Source organism: Zootoca vivipara, chromosome 5 (assembly GCF_965207765.1).
Source record: "Zootoca vivipara chromosome 5, rZooViv2.hap1.1, whole genome shotgun sequence".
Taxonomy (NCBI): domain Eukaryota; kingdom Metazoa; phylum Chordata; class Lepidosauria; order Squamata; family Lacertidae; genus Zootoca; species Zootoca vivipara.
Window position 1 is genome coordinate 70,545,331 of NC_142588.1, and position 17,690 is coordinate 70,563,020.

The 17,690-nt window shown below is 43.9% G+C and overlaps 1 protein-coding gene across 1 annotated transcript; it reads right to left on the minus strand.

Moving 5' to 3' along the window:
• Positions 1 to 5,040: 5,040 nt before the first annotated feature.
• Positions 5,041 to 8,246, minus strand: PAQR9 (progestin and adipoQ receptor family member 9). The gene has a single exon (XM_088669771.1). The coding sequence runs from the start codon at positions 6,575 to 6,577 to the stop codon at positions 5,180 to 5,182; it is 1,398 nt and encodes a 465-aa protein (XP_088525897.1). The 5' UTR covers positions 6,578 to 8,246; the 3' UTR covers positions 5,041 to 5,179.
• Positions 8,247 to 17,690: the final 9,444 nt, after the last annotated feature.

Genomic DNA, 17,690 nt, shown 5'->3' on the forward strand with positions numbered 1-17,690 from the left:
GTGATGGCTGTAATTTTCAATAGTTGGTGGTGTTCTCTGTTAGCTGCTCTAGAAACTTTATTAGAGTTGAAGAGTGGGATATATATATATGCACATTTAATTTTTTTTATTAAAAAAATCCTAATGTATTAAAATGTAACAATTAGCCATGGTTAAGGAAAACATAACCATGGTTAAGCATTAATCCAGTGATGATAATCATCCAGTCACTGGGCGAAAATGTTTCCTTATAAATAGGCCTTTGGCTGATTAAACATTCTATGGCCTTTTAAATGTGTTTATGGGCGGGAGGTTATTGTTTTGATTTTTTTGCTGTTTTATTATGTATTTGTGTTCTCATTTTGTATTTTTATGTTGTGAACCACCCTGTGCTCTTCAGATGAAGGGCAGTATACAATTTAATAAACAAATATAAATTATAATAAATAAATCTCAGCTCAATGATTCACAATATGAACGATCCTTTACCCTCCCCTCACACAGCCCCTCTGCTCCTACCTTTTCATGACACACAACTAAACCAGGAGCCCTGTAATTATTCAGTTTCCCATTTTGCCCAAACCTGAAAACAATGATTATTTGCTGCAGAACAAGTCAGGATATGAAACCAACTTCAAATTATGGTTTAATATCCTGGAAGCTGGCAACCATAGCTTCTCAGTTTGGATTAAATGGGAAACTATGGTTGACTGAAGAGTTCCTGGTTTGTTTGTTTGCTCTGCCGCAGGTGTAGGCAAAAAACTTGTTCATTATTAAGCTGAACCCAACCATTCTATCTGCACTGGAGGGCCTCAGTGTTCTGGTCTTATCTGTGATTTGATGATCTAAGAGAAGGGTACCTATGTTTCAAATCAAACCAGGAACAATCCACTAACAGATGATGCCATTTATTTCCAGTGAAGAAAACCAATGGTTTGCCACCTAAACTTCATAGTAAAATATCCTTGCATTATATAGTACCATACCACTATGTCATGACAATTATTGTCACTATTTGCTCGGATTATGTTATCTCCCCCTCTGGAAAAAATACTGCCTTGTTTACAGCCTTAAAATGATATGAGTACTGACAGAATGTCTGGTCAAGAATAAAAGCAACTGTTCATCACAGAACAACTTTTGAACTGAAATACCCCGAACTGCTCTAGAATTTCTTCATTAAGGGGGTGGGGGTACTCTTTATCCATACATCTAACAGGAAACTGAAAAAAACAGAGTCACCTAAAAAACCACGTTCGGATTATCCTGAAATTAGGTGACTCTTAATACCCATCTATGACTGCACAATGTTGAATTAGGAAATAGCAGAGGAACAGAGAAAGAGTATAGAATGACAATTTTACTTCACCTAAGTTCCTGACAAATAGTTCACTCTTCCAAGTTGATCCTGATGTTTTCCTTACATTTTGAAGTATTCAATTTAGGCCAACCCACAATATGTGTTGTTTCTGCTATCTGAAATTCAAGGCCACTGCTACATGATAAGGCTACTTATCAGTGCCTACTAATTAAAATGGCTATGTTGTCAATATGGGAGTCTGAATATGAGTTGGTGGAAATTACAAGAGGGGAGAGAGTGTTGTTGTGCATCCCATAGGGATCTAGTTGACCACTGAGAGAACGGGATACTGGACTAGATGGGCCTTTGGCCTGATCCAGCAGGGCTTTTTTATGTTCTTATGTAGGATTACGCATCACAGAGGGGTAGCTGTGCTAGTTCATTATACAAAAAAATAAAAATCATTTAGTATTGTGGCATCAAAAAGACTAACAGGTATATTGTAGCATAAGGTTTTGTGAACTGGAACCCACCATCACACACATAAAGAGGTATTTTCAGTTGGTAGATTTTCCACAATCACACTGGAGGTAGAGAGGGTGCAAAATAGTAAACAGTGGAGCCCAAAGGCCATGAAATTCAACAGTCAGTAACGTTTCTGTGAAAAGCTCAGATCTATACAAAATAAGCATGGTGACCATTCCCAACTGCAGTAATTGGTAAGAGAACAATGCTCTGCGCTTTGCTATGCTAATTCAAAGCCCAGAGCGGAAGAGAAAGATTTGTTTCCAATTTGACTCTTAAATTAATTGATTCAAACTGCTTAAACATTCAAATCTGGCAGTTTCGTGCTGGAACCTCCCTTGGAAAGTGTGTGGTTTTTTTTAGAGCAGTGATTTCCCTGTAAGCAGCAGTGTGTTCTGGGAGAGTGAAATGTTGTGCTGTTTTCTTTTTAATGTTTGTACACAGACTTTGGGCAAAAGATTGACCTGTTTGTGTTAGGCAAGACAGCAAAAGGGTGTTTGTTTGTAAGCAAGGAGAGGCCTCTACCCAAAGACCTGCAAGATGATGGATGACCATGTCGGACAATGATATTCCTCTCCCATAGGTCCTGTGGCTGGCCTGATCTCTTTACCAGGAACAGGACAACTAGTGAGACACACACCTAAGGAACCAGACTCTGCAACAAACCTAGACTATATCTATTTAAGCCTAACAACATTACACAAAGCCAATCTGTCAGGGACACATTCAACTGCTCATCTCCAAACTTGATATATGCAGTGACCTGCAAACAATGTCTTTTTGCTGTCTACCTGAGACAAACTGGAACAGACACAAATCTGACACAAAAAATGGAGAAGCTCACAAACCAGGGAGAGAACATTCCAACCCTCTCTTCTGGAAGCTTGCCCCCTTTAAGCAGGCAATTAGGACCTTCCTCTTTAGACAAGTGTTGTTTTTTTATTTGTCCGGCTTAGTTGTTTAATTGTTTTTAATGTCGGCTCTTGGCTTTATCCTCACCGGTGGCACTTTTATGATTGCAGTTGTGCTGTTAATGTTTTAAAACTGTATCCGTAATTTGAGAATCGCAATGATCAAAAGCATAAATAAATAAATCACCCAGGACACCGCTGTTGAGGAACAGACAGCTGATGAGCAGAACTACTTCAATAGGAGCCCCCCCCCCCCGGTGTAAAACTGCCAAACTATAATTGCTTGTAGGAGTCTGATTTTATTCATTTAGAGCTTGACTGTACCCAAGGTTCTCTCCCACACTGTGGGTATTCAAATTAGCACAGGAAAGCTAAGAAGATTATAATCAATTACTGTACTGGCATTGTGAGTGGTCACTGTGTTGAGTTTGCACAGAAATGGCACAGCATGTCTTGCCCACAATTCAGGTTGTTCTTTGCTATGCTGCTTATGATCCCATCACTGCCCCCAGTTTTTGTGTATGTGTGTTTTACGTGTGTGTGTGTGTGTGTGTGTGTGTGTGTGTGTGTTATATTCCAACTGAGGAAACACTTCATGCATCTGATGAAATGGGTTCTAGCCCATAAAAGCTTATTATTGTAGGTTTCTAAATGTTGGTTTTCCTTCTTGGAATAGGAAACATGGACCACTGTTTTGTTTACTTCCACAACTCTCTTGAAACAGAACAGTTGCGGATTTTCTCTCTGTGCCTCTGAGCTTTTATTTTCATAAGTTTTACTGATGATTTGTTTACACAATCAAAATTCAGAAGTAGTCCCCCCCCCACTCCCCGAGTTGTAGTCCTGAGATAACAGTTGCTATCAACGTGAACAAAAAAAATTCAGCGTCTTTCATGAACACTTCCTTGTCATCTATCCACATATTTTTATATGAAACTGTAAACTTGACCAAGAGGTGTAACAACCCTGCCACTGTGATATAGCACAGGAGGTGATAAAAGAACTTGCCATTGGATTGTTGTAAAGCTCTCTTTCAGCTCAACTCTGCCCTACACTGCCCCGCCCGCCCCCCAGCATGTGTAAGCAAATCAGAAAGTTTGTTGTGGCTGTTATTGCCAGGATAACTAATAGTACAATCATATTCCAACACATGTTAATAAACTCACTGGTGATTTGGTCCTGTATTTAGTGCTACTTTTTCTAGGATGTTCTGAAACTATGTTAGTTCTAAAGTGAACAACTCCTTCAGCTGTACTTTCAACTTACGTGCCATTTATATAAATGTGCACCCTTCACAACTGACAAGAGATGCATATTTTGTAAATGGACACCAGAACCAAAGTAAAGTCGTACCTTGGAAGTTGAATGGAATCCGTTCCAGAAGTCCGTTCGACTTCCAAAACGTTCGAAAACCAAAGTGCGGCTTCTGGTTGGCTGCAGGAAGCTCCTGCAGCCAGCTGGAAGCCCCGTCGGATGTTCGGCTTCCAAAAGAACGTTCGAAAACCAGAACAGTTACTTCTGAGTTTCGATCGTTCAGGAGCCAAAACATTTGACTCACAAGGCATTCAACAACCAAGGTACGACTGTATAAAGCATTTTGCAAGAGATGGGCTTTATGTGTAGAGGTTGGGGTGGCTATGTTCCCTGTTCACCTTTTGTTTCTCACAGTTTAACCAACAGCTTCTGATCAAATCATAACCCAGTTCCACTATAGTTCACAGTTACTTAAAGGTATTTCTATACAGAAGTTTTAAGTACTGCATTTGCCTTGGGGGCCAAGGCAAGTTAATGCAAAAAGAAACAGAACTCAATCTGCTTGTGTTGAAAACCAAGTTCCAGTGCATATGACTTCAAAATACTTTAACAGAAAATGCACACATACATCCTTGAGTGCATCATGTGCATTATCTGATTTTAAATCTCGACAGTTCGTCAGTGCAGACCTAACATATATTGCTAATTGAAATAACATATCCTAGACAGTCTGAAATCAGTAGATAGCATTCATATGGTCCATGCATATTGTTCCCCTGAAATGAAACCTTGATCCTAGGCACATTAGTTGAAAGTAAGACGGCGCAGCTTGCTTTCAAAAAATTTACTGAGGATCAAATTGTAGGAGAGTTGAAGAAACGGTCCTAAATGGCTTTTCTTTGTATCCTAAGCAGCAATAAATAAGAGTAAGTTGTATACAGTGATGCGGCTCGAGCGCCTTTTTCTAAAATCTAAATTTGTTTCGAGAGAAACAGAAGTGTTCATTTTCCCCTAGGAGTTCAGTGCTTGACTTGGACGAATTCAGTGCTCTTCTTACCACCTTTCTCTGAAAGGTACCAGGGCTTCTTAGAGAGTCAACCTCCTTGAGTTTTTCTGTGGCAAGCCAGCAAAATAAAATAATTTTTTTTTAAAATACCCTCCCGGCGATTTAGAACGACACCTGCAACAGAAACCATAAGGGGAGGCTACCTCAATCGTGTTTGCATGCTTCCGGGACTTTGAGAAACCTCCTGATGACCAGGCCCAGGCACAGTATCAAGAGCAGCATGTAGCCTACCGTGCCCGCGAAGGTGGGCGAGGCGGGCGCGTGCCCTCCTTTCAGGAACTGCTGCAGGCCCTCCTCGACGTAGAAGAGCTGGTCGTAGATGCTGAGGAAGGTGAAGATGTGGAAGAACTGGTGGCTGTGGCCGATGATGTCGAAGAGGCCCGGCTGGATGCGCTCGGGGATCTTGCTGACGTTGAAGAAGGCGGCCACCAGGAGCCAGAAGTAGCGCCGGTAGAAGTGGACGAAGAGCGTGGGGTTGTGGCCCTGCAGGTCGAAGAGGAGGCTCTCGAGCATGATGGGGCACGCCATGCTGAGCGGCATGACGAAGACGAAGGTGCGGATGGCGAACGGGTAGGCGCACCACTCGGAGCGGCTCTTGCAGCACGCCACGGTGCAGGCCACGGCCAGCGCGAAGGCCACCGGCAGCACCAGCGCGCTGTAGGCGGCCAGCGGCGCGCTGCAGTCCACGTGCCAGCCCAGGCGCTGCTGCAGGTAGCGGCTGAGCGCGCGGGGCTCGAGCAGGCTCAAGCCCGGCAGCAGGTAGTAGTAGTAGGCCACGGTGCTGGCGAAGCCGTAGTAGCTGATGGAGGCGTAGTCCAAGTAGAAGAAGGCGGCGCGCAGGCGCAGCGACAGGCAGCTGAACACATGGGCCGTGCAGCTCATGGCGAAGGTGAGCAGCACGCCCGACGCGTAGCACCAGAGCGGCAGCAGCGCCGGGTGGTGGAAGGGCACGTCGCCGGCGCCGCGCAGCAGCAGCAGGCGGCAGAACTTGGCGGCGAAGAGGAGCAGCGGCACGAAGTGCGTCCAGAAGTTGAGCGTCTCGTTGGTGGGCTGCAGCACCGACGCCAGGCACTCCTGCGCCGTGCAGTGCAGGCGCCGGTAGCCCGACAGGATGAAGCACTCCACGAAGTCGTCGGGGACCTCGTCCCAGCGCAGCAGCGGGCGACGGCCACCTTCCCGCCGAGACGGCGGAGGCCGGCCCAAGGAGCGGGGAGGCTTGGGCAACGGCGCGGCTCCAGGGGGCGCCTGGCCCTCGTCGCCTCCGCCCGCGGGCATCCTCGCGCCCTCCTCCCTCGACGGCTCCCGCTCCCGCTCCCGCTGCAGCAGCCCGGCGTGGGGCTGGAAGAGAGGCCGGCCGCCTGCTGCGTGCCGCTTAGAGAAGCAGTAGTCCGAGCCGGGATTGTGATGTAAGCTCACCAAGGCAAAGCCGCTTTCCTTGCTGCTGCTATTGCTGCTGTTGCTGGAGGAGTTGCGGTGGATTTGTGCTTCGCCCGAGCAGCGCCGGCGGCCACCGCCTCCTCCTCCTCCTCCCGCATCATTCATTGCAGCAAGGGCAGGAGGCAGGCAGGAGCAGCAGCAGCAGCCTCGCTCGCCCCCAGCCACCGCGCAGCAGCAGCAACTCCTGCAGGGAGAACCGGCAGGCGCATCGCCGCGGTAATTCAAGCCTGGCCAGGCGCGCCTGGGTCAACGATTTCTATAGCCCAGCAAGACTCCCCACCCGCTTGTGCCGCGGCTTCGGTTTCTTAAATCATCTGCGGGGAAAGTTTCCCCTTTCCCAACTGCGCCCTCGGTGCCGCGCGCCGGTTGAATGATTGATGCCCCCGACGCAAGGCATAGACTGCAGTGCCTTTCAGCTCTCCGGGAGCACCGATTAATTGCTAAAGCCGGGGATGCCCCGCCCCCGCCGCCGCGCCGCGTGAGCCCTCCCTCCTTCCTCCCTCCTTGCCTGCCTTCCCATCTGTCACTTTCTCCGAATACTAGGCGAAACCCTCGCCAAGAAAAGGGATCCCTTCTGCTCTCTCCACGGAGCTGTCGTCCTCTCACTGGTAATTCGATTTCCTTAGGCTTACCTTGGAGGCCTCTCGATGTCAGCTCCTGTGCTTGAACATTCAGGGGAGAAGGCAAGAGGCTGATATTATAGAGGCATGCACAAAAGCCATAGATTTAGGCACAGTGAAAATTGATTTAAAGCAACATATAGCGATGCATTCATTAACAGACATAAAGATCTGTAGCTTCATTTCTGGGCAGCCCATTGAATACAGTAGGACTTGGTTCTGCTTTTATTGTAACTGGGCTGTAACTTCTGACAACAGTAAACAAAAAGGACCCAGGGGGACAAGACACACTTCAGTACTAGAGCATAGAGAATTTTTTTAACAAACAAGATAGTGTGAGTCCTTAAAGGCACATCAACTAAACAATTTACTTTTTAAAAAAAACCAAAATATTGCTTGTTCTGTGATAATTAACCTATATAATGACTGTGTTGTACATTTTAATGCAAATTAATATGTACAACACAATGTCATTCTATGGATTATTAAACTGACTGGTATATGCTTGACCTTTGTGCGATAAAGGCCTGTTTCCCCCCCCCCATGCCAGATGGTGTGGAATGATGGCGTGGCCATGATTTTTAGAGCTCTTCCAGACTGCCATTACTTTGGGGTGGGATCCAGACCCATCCAGGCAAATTCAGGCTGCACAATTAAAGCTGTTTTTGAGCCCTTTTGCAACAAAGCCTCTTTCCCAAAAGACTTTTTGTGACAAGGGAGTATGCACTGGAAAGTGTGGCATAATGTTTGATGCAACATTGTCTAATCTCACAAATCATGATGAATGCTCATTAAATCACTCATGTAAGCTTCTCTTGCCCTTGATAAACAGATACACCAAAAAGCTGAATGAAACAGGCCTATTATCTGTGACTGGCAGTATGGAGCAATTCCTTTGGTTTATCTAGCATTTCTCTTCCCTCCCTACCTAAAAGCCTCCTTCAAAACACATTACTGTATTTAAAAAGCAGTTGAACAAGGTTTTCGATCGTCATTGCATACGTATTACAGAAATGTAAGTATTCTTATTGTACTGGGGCATGATGGCTGACCGTAACTGATAATTCGTTTCAAAAGATGAAATGAAGCAGCCACTTAAAATTTCCCACCAGTTTTAGGTGACCAATAAATAATAAAACAGGGAGATGTAATGTATATGCAACAAATTAATAATTGAAAAGAAAAGACAAAGGAGTGTTATACTGTAAACAATGGGGCTTTCCATGTGATGTGCCCATCAGTGTATCTTGGGTGGCCAGAAGCCTATTAAGATGCCACTGTGCTTAAAACCCATGAGTGCAACAATGCCACCCCCCACCCATGATTCTCAGCACCTTAGATTCAAAGGCATTCTCTGCCTCCAGTACCCTGGAGGCAATAGCCACCTTGTCTAGAAGCTTTATCCCCCCACGAGTGTCTAATCCCCTTTTAGAGCCATCTGGTGGCACTGAATTCCATAGCTTAATCATTTGCTCTGTGAAGAAGTTACTTTTGTCATGGCCCCTGAATCCAGCAGTAATCCACACACATAATTGGAGGCTGCAGAGGGAGGCACCAGCTAAGGAATCGGATGAAGTTCAGGGTTCTAAGCTGGCTGCCAGATACCAAGAGACCATTGTAACTGAGACTGTTGGATAGGGGCCTCCAGAAGAACCTCTGGACCACTAGGGTCCATAGGGGCCTTCGTGGGCATCTTCCCCTGAAGAATCAGATGCCCCCCACTACACTTCACCACTCTAGCAGCACAAGGAGTGCTATGGAATGGAGGAGGAGTAGCAGTCTTCAGGCCAGAGGATTTGCCCGAAGTTCTCTGCAAGCTGGTGGAACCTAGAGGAAGTCGACAGAGGGCTCCTCCATACTTCCACTTGTCCCCGTGCCTAGAAAGCATGGGTCCGAGCAACTTTTGGAGCAAACGTGGAAAACCCAAATGATGTTTACTCCGATTCAATGGTAAAGATCAGGTTTCCCTGGGGGGAAACAATGGTGCAAGTGGAATTCTGGATGAGCCCATAAGTTTAAAGGATACTGGTACAGTATTTGTCTGCTCCCAACTTTTGCCAGGGCAAGTCATTCACTTGGAGCTATCCGTGGTCCTGTAACTTGTGAACAGCCTGGCCTCCATGAGATCAGGCATCAGATCAGAACATGACGATTTTGTGCTTTCTTCTGACACACTCTTCCCTCTTTTCCTCCTTTTCCTGTTTGGCTCCAGGCCAACCAGTCTGTGTGATGCAATGCTTCGAGTAATGGATGATGAACAGGGAGGCAAACCTGCAGTCAGCCACGAAACTTGCTGGGTGAACTCAATTGCTTATGATCTTTGGGTCTAATGTATCTCACAAGTTGTTTTCAGGATGTGGGGTGGCATCTATTTCCTTGGGGGACGGGGGGAAGAAAAATGCAATCACTCAGATCAAGTCAGAACAAGGGGTAATGAACATTTGGAGAAAGAAAAGAGAACAAGTGCAGTTAAACAAGCCGTGTTTAGCTTTCCCACTAGAACACATATCCTGCACAGAAGAAGATACTGCACAGCCAATGAATTTATAATAAAATACATATGACAAAGGAAAATAATATTTAATAAATATACAGAGTCATTCTGTATTCCAGCAGGAAAGTGGAAAAATCTTAGAAAAAAAAACTTTTCAGTATGTAGCAAGAGAAGTTTATGAGCAATTTCTTTGACCATACCAATTACATTGCTTTATCTTCAGGCTTAGTATCTATGAAGAATGATGTTTCTCTTTAAATTCATAGAATTTGACATTGAGGAATAATGCTTTTCTTAAGAGCCAGCTAGTACTGGAGTCTATTTTGTGTGCTCTTTTTCTATCTATGAGAATCTGAAATGGCAGCAGTGGTTATTCTGGCTGCTTTTAGGAACCTTTCTTTCGTTTGGCTCCAACTTGTATATTTGTAAACAAAGACACCACAAGTTTTCAGTGCTCTTCTTAATTACAGGAAACCACTGCTCAGGGAAGTGGGGAGCATTTAATCATACTGTTTAGGGTGCTGCAATAAAAACAAGTTGCAAAAGCATAGGCAGCTCCCATAATTCCCCTCCCATTTCCCCATAGAAATATCTATGCAGGCATTTGTTTTTCCTAGTTGATCTAGGAAAGCTTCACATGGTATCTTGAACAATGAATTTCACTTTGTTGGCAAGTGGTTACAAAACCTACAGTATGTATGCAATTGTTTGGCAACTGTTGGTGAGAGAAAACTCATTGAATAATCTGTGATTGTGGGAGTACTCTTTGTGTATAGGATTACTTATAGCACCATCCTCTCCATGTCTACCTGGAAACAAATTCTTCTGGGATGTATAGGACTTACGCAGAGGTACGTGTGTTTAGGGTTGCAGCCTAAGGCAGGATTCAAACTGGAGTAGTTTTATGACTTTTGCCAAGCTGCCATTGTAGACAAATCCATTGTTGGCCTAGTAGCCAAGCTGGTTCTGTCTTCTGTGCTACAAGACGAGAGTCACCACTGGGAGAGGTATTCTGCTTAGGCATTGCGCAGATTCACCATTGCTAATTTGGCCTGAGGAGAATGTTGGTCACAATTATAATTAAGAAATAAGAGCATTTTGCACAACAAGCCAAACCCTGTACATTAAGTGAACCACAGGAGGTTCTTTGAGATTTTATCTCTTCTAATATCTCAATCCAGCCTACACATATTAGGCAAGCCAGGTCAAGCCATGTGTATATGCAACACATTTACTTGCTTCAGGTGGATCTTCTCCAGGGCTCACCTGCAGTTCCCTTTGCCCCACAATTTATTCTGCATGGTCCATGGCTTCTAGGCATGGGTCCAAGACGTTTTTCTTTTGTGCCACTGCTTTCCCTGGGAAAATCTGCTGTTTACCGCTGCATCATAGCAAACATCAATTCGCAGGAAACCCAATGGACATTTGCTCCAATTCAGCAGTAAATAGTGGGTTTCCCCAGGGAAAGCAGCAGGGAAATCCATGCCTCGGAGAACCAAACAGAAGTGTGGGTGAAGCCTTGTTTGGGGTTACCACTTATTTATCACATTCCCCTTGAAAGAGTGCAATCCAAACTCCTCAGAGCCCTTCTACAAGTTCCCAGATGTGTTCCAAATGCATGGGTCAGACTAGAAACAGGGATGATGAAAGTCGAAGCTCATATCAGTCTAACATAAGTGGCTAACTTTGAAATTGCTCTCCCGAGGAATAGCCCCATTGTTTCTGAGCGACCAGTTTCAGTCTGGCTGGCAGAAAGCAGTTCTAAACACTCTCCAGAAACAGGGCCTTGCTCCCCAAACCCTCATCTACGGACCTGGGCCAAGCTAGATCCGTGGTTAGGCAAAGAATCATTAACATTGAGAGACAACAGGACTGTACAAGGGTTCCCGATTATAAACTCATAGAAAATGGGAGATACATAGCCGCTCCAGCAACATATCTCTGTTTCCTCACATCCAGAAATGCAAGAAGGGCTTTCACTCTTGCTAGAAGCTCGGCCTTGCCCTCACCGGTTCTGGAAGGCTCCTATGGAAGAGTCCTGTACGCATAGAGACTTTGCGCTTGCCCATTAGGGGAAATAGGAAGCCCCAAACATATATATTTTAGATGTCCTTTTTATGCTGAGATTTGTAGAGAAACCATTGACCCTTTGCTGAAGAGGCTCGCTGATCTCCCAGACAAGTCTAAACTTAATTCTCTCCTCTTAGGCAAAGATCACAAGACGACCTGGCTGGTAGCCAGATTCTGTTCCCAGATTTGTAGGCACAGATCATCCTCTATAATAAAACAGCTTACTAGGGAAAAGCTGAAGTTCCCTTTTGGGGCGCCTTAGGATCAATTTTTATGGTAGCCCAAATCTCAGTCATACGGATGTATGTATATATTTCAATTTTAACTCATGAGCTATTGCTGCAATCTATTCTAATTGTATATTTTTTCTTTCTTTCTTTGGCGATCACTCATAGCCAAGTAAGATTGTCTTCCATAAACACGATTTTAACAAAGGGTCCGTAAGTGACTGTGGAGGCCAATTCTGGATCCACACGTCCTTCCACAGTGGGGACATTGGTTTCCAGGCGGGAGTTTATCACGGTGTGGATTTGCCAAGCGTGTCTTCCTCTTAGCACATTTCTCCCTTGCGTCCTGAGATGGAGTTTCTTCAAAGCCTATGAATGCTGTCACTATTGTGTTATGCGAGCTGGTCTTTGACCGTAATAAATTATTATTATTATATTATTATTATCTATCACTATAGAAGAGGAAACACATCTCTGGAAAATATGATGTGTTTGCATAAAACCTGCATGTGCTAATTGATGGTAGAGATGCACACTTAGAAATATAGAGCACTCCAAACTGTAGGAATGCTCTATGCCAGTGTAACTTACCCTTATTCCAAACTCTGTTCAGGAACAGCGCTACTGCTGCCTGAGCTCACTAGGACCTGGCAGAGGGGAAACGAGCCTTTTAAACAGTTTGATTTATACCACCCTTTTTTGTCAGTATACCTTCCACTGGATTACTAGATCCAGTGCCAGATTTATGTATAAGCTAAACAAGCTATAGCTTAGGGCCGCACTCTCTTCGCCCCCCCCCCAAAAAAAATGTAAAGGAAAAAAACACCTGGATGTATATTTCCAAAATATAACATAAAAAAACAAATACAGTGGTACCTTGGTTTGCAACTACTTTGGATTACAACCACGGTAAACCCGGAAGTGTGTGTCCCTTTTTATTATTATTATTACAACCCCCTTTTTTTTACAACCCATTTTTTGGGGGAGGTCCCATTGGCAAAAGTGCGCCTTGGATTACAACCTGTTTTGGTTTATAACCGGACCTCCAGAACGGATTATGGTTGTAAACCAAGGTACCATTGTAAAATAAAACCTGCATACAGTAACAGTATTTTGTGTTGTATATGCTCCTATGATGTAAGTAATGCATAGCTGCCAAGTTATCCCTTTTTTAAGGGAAATTCCCTTATGCTGAATAGGCTTCCTCGTGAGAAAAGGGAAAACTTGGCAGCTATGAAGTAATGGGCCCTGCCTGCTAGCCTGCTTCCTAACATATATATATATAGCATATATTCAACACAAAAAACAGTGACAATTTGTTGTTGACAAAGGACAGGTGGACAAATAAAAGGCCCCATTACCTTCAGTAGCTTAGGGCCTCACCAAACCTAAATCTGGCCCTGGCTAGATCACATGAGCAAGCTAATGGAATTTGGAATAAGGGTAAGTCTCCCCTTGCCCTGCTTCTGCCCTACCTTGCCTTGCCTGTTTTTCAGGACTTGCTCCAGCTGAGCCAGAATGGAAGACTTACACAGGTGCATTCCTGCTTGAGCTGGGATAAGGAACTCCAGCTGGGCGAGCTCCAGCTCAGCTGGAAAACTGCCTATTCCAAACTCCATTAATCCAGGAGGAACTTGGGCTTTGGATGCTTCCATAATTACTTTAAATATAAACACCGCGTGCATCTCACGATACTGGGGAAACCTGCAAGCAGGTGGCCTGTGTGCTTGCTCAGTCAGGAACATAGGAATCTGCCTAGGGACCCAAATGCACATGTGGTGGAGATGCCCAGAAATAAATAAATTTTGGAATAATATCTATGAAGAGTTAAAGAAAATGTTGAAGTGTAAGATCATAAAGAAACCAGAACTGTTTCTGCTGAATATAATACCAGAGGATATCAAAGATGCAAGTAGAACATTACTTATGTATGGTATTGTAGCTGCGAGGGTCCTTATCGCTAGAAAATGGAAAAACAAAGATGTACCAAATATAACAGATTGGCAAATCTTAATGAAGGAATATGCACAGCTTGCTAAAACTACTGGGAGAATTAGAGGTCAAACAAAGCAAAAAGTAAAAAAGGAGTGGAGGATCTTTGAAGATTATATAAATTTAACCAAATAGCCAAATCCCGATAGCAGAATAGAATTGAACCATGTCAAAATTCAAAAGGATAAGGAAATGTTGATAATAACTTAAGTGTGAACTTAAATGGGTGTATATAACTTACACAGGATATGATTGGAAGAACGCTGTTTTTTTTTCTTCTTTTTCTTTTTCTTCCTATATAATCTCCCTATATAATTGTTTTTGTTTCAATCCCCTCCTTTTTCTTTCCTTCGTATTTTATTTCCTTTACACTTGACATTCCTTTTTTTCTTTTTTCTCTCTCAAATGTGGATTTCTTTATATGTAAAAGGGAGATGTACCAATTTCCTTTATGTGCTTTTGTAAATCTTTTGTGTTTCTGCAAATTTGTATGGCTTTTAACACTTGAAATAAATAAAAATTATTTTTAAATAAAAGGAACATAGGAATCTGCCTTTATGCTGTATCAAACCATTGGTCCTTCTAGGTCAGTACTGTTTACATTGACTTACACCAGCGGTCCAGGGTTCCAGATGGGAGTCTTTTTCCAGCCATATTTGGAGATGCCAGGGATCTTCTGCATGCAAAGCAGGTGCTCTGCTACTGAGCTACAGTCTTCCCCCATTTGCTGTCCAGGTATTAGCTACTGATGGGCAACATCAAGGTCTCTGTTCTCCCATCTTTATCTTTAAGCCAGATTTGAATACTGGACAACCCTTCAAACAGAGGACAGCTCTCTGTAAGGAAAGACACATGGCCACCCTATTCTCTGGGGTTGTCAGCATTCACTTGTCAACAGCAGCATTTCTGGGCGCTCATAACATGTGTCTGTAAAAGCTACGTTGCTTACTTTCCATATTGTGATGGTTTTAGCAACTTTGAAGACATAAATGCATTCTAAAAGCTTCTGACCTACCTCTTATCTCGCCTATGTGTATATTTTGGGACAAAAATGGGGCAGAAATAGCCTGTTAATGTCTGAACAGCTAGGAGAAACACATTGCAGAAATGCTTGCGGATGTGTGATGTCACCGCCATATAGAAGAAGGTGGAAGAAATGGTGATCACGCAAGTAAGCTAGTTCATCTTAACTGTGGATACAACCACACCAAGCAAGAATGGAATCCTAAACAGTGGGCAGGGATAGCATTTCAATAGGGGAGGGTCATATTCACCAGCCACATGATGTGCAGGACACAGAAATGGACAATTTCCAAAATATGGTCTAAAGTGCATGGTGTCCTGGTTGAATTGCACCCCTGACTGCGCCCAACCCTTCCACAAGCTAAATCAAAGCAATCATTTTTTAAAAAAATCTGCAAAGAGTGTAATTTTCCTACCTCTAATCGCCACTAGGTATCAAGCAAAATAACGGGGGGGTGTCCTGCAGCCTTTGACCTAATTTCATATGGGGGGGGCAGAGGGAGAGATAGTGGGTAATAGGTGGAAAACATGGAGATACCCAATCAAATCAATTAAAACTGGAGAGGGGGAATGCTCTGCAAGCAAACAATTCAGACCTTTGGAAGGGGGATATGCCTCTCAGCCAGCAGTCCAATGGGCAAGAAGAAGTGGGTGGCAGGAAGACAGAGAAGCAGAAAGGTATGGCAGAGTGTGTGTGGGAAAGGTGGGTGGCTCACCCACTGTCAGCTCTGGCCCTGCCTACCACCAACATGTGGTCCCTGAGAAATTATCTTGTGACAATGCAGACTTCAGATAAAAAGGTTAATCACCCCTGATTTATAAAATGAGGCATCACATTTTTCGCTCCATAGGAAGCTTCTTTTGCAAAGGGGGAAAGCCAAATTTTTTGGGGGGGGGGGTTCAGCTCAGAGTTGTGCAACTTTTTTGCAAAGGGGGAAGCTCCAATTTTTTAGGATCACCTCAAAGTTGCTGAGTTTCCTTGCAAAGGGAAAAAAATCCTGTTTTTATGGGGTTCAACTCACAGTTCTGCAGCTTCTCAAGGAAAGGGACTCATTTCTACAGTTTCCAGACAGATAATCTAATCAGCCAGTCACATGTCTCCCTCTGCTGACAACAATTGAGGCCTAGGCAAGGGGCCGGGAGGGGCCGGGAAGGGAGCTAGCTCTCTTATCTCCCTCCCTGATCTCTTGCAATCAGCTGCTGAGCTGGTTCTCTTTCCCTCTTGTTAGCCTTTAGCTCTTTCTTTTTAAAAAAGCAAAACACACGATCTGCCTTTAGCCCCTGGGCAATTCGGCTCCAGGGACCACACATTCGCTCCACAAGACGCATAGACAACTCCTCTTTTTAGGATGGGAAAAAGCACGTCTTATGGAACGAAAAATATGGTACTGCCCAGAATGGGGGGAGTGCAGTTTATGATTTTTCATTACAGGTGCAGAAGTGTTTTCACAGCACTGATTAAGGCTGCAGTTCAAAGCACGTTGACTAGACAGTAAGTCCCACTGAACATTGTAGGATTTCCTTCTGAATAAACACACCTAGCATTGTGCTGCATGAGTAGCTTCTCTTAGGATTTTTGCATTTCCCATAAACTATTTTTTTGACATATGCTGGTCTAGTGCATGGTCAGCATGTTACATGCTGCTAGAGCTAGTTAAATATTGAATAGTAGTAGTAAAATAAATGATTCATACTGTAGGGCATCACATATTTAGAAGTCTGAACAGTTACATATTTCAACCTTGTAACCTTGAACTTGTGGTGGATCAGCTGAAAAAAAGAATGTCCACCTCAAAAATGTTTATTCAAGTATAACATGATGAGGTTTGGGGTTGTTGTGGTTTTTTTTTTATATATGCAGTTTTTAAAATGGAAAAAAACCAGATGCTGTTACTCATCACTTATTACTTGCTAAATACATAGCTGCCAAGTTATCCCTTTTTTTAAGGGATTTTCCCTTATGCTGAATAGGCTTCCTCACGAGAAAAGGCAAAACTTGGCAGCTATGTAAATAACCTCTTCTGCCTTTTATAAGACTTGGGATAACTGCAGGCAAGTTCGTTTTCCAAATGAAAGCGGCCCATTTCCAAGAGTTCTATGATATTTTTCTTTCTGGTGAAATAACACTAATAATTCTGTTAAAAAAGATAAATTAATTTATGCACACCTGATATATAAATGTGGTTAAACAGGCATATTTGTGTGACACACCCCCAGCCAAATTTTCTAAACTTAGTTGCCCTCAACTTGTATGTAATTAAAAGGTAAGGTAAAGGGACCCCTGACCATTAGGTCCAGTCGTGACCGACTCTGGGGTTGCGCGCTCATCTCGCATTATTGGCCGAGGGAGCCGGCGTATAGCTTCCAGGTCATGTGGCCAGCATGACAAAGCCACTTCTGGCAAACCAGAGCAGCACATGGAAACGCCGTTTACCTTCCCGCTGTAGCGGTTCCTATTTATCTACTTGCATTTTGACGTGTTTTCGAACTGCTAGGTTGGCAGGAGCTGGGACCATGCAACGGGAGCTCACTCCATCACAGGGATTCGAACCGCCGACCTTCTGATCAGCAAGCCCTAGGCTCAGTGGTTTAACCCACAGTGCCACCTGGGTCCCTTGTATGTAATTAAACAGCCTAATTAAAAGCCAATCCCATGTGTGGTTTAATAACATATAGTCCCGATGTCTTGCAACTGCAATATTATCTCTATGGTGTAGAAACCTTCATATTATTTAGCAGAGGAAAGGCCACATCTTAACATGCATTGGCTAGCCAATTCTTTTCTCCTAGCC

Coding starts and splice junctions, on each gene's coding strand:
- PAQR9 (XM_088669771.1), bottom strand. CDS start 6,577: ATGAATGATGCGGGAGGAGGAGGAGGAGGCGGTGGCCGCCGGCGCTGC.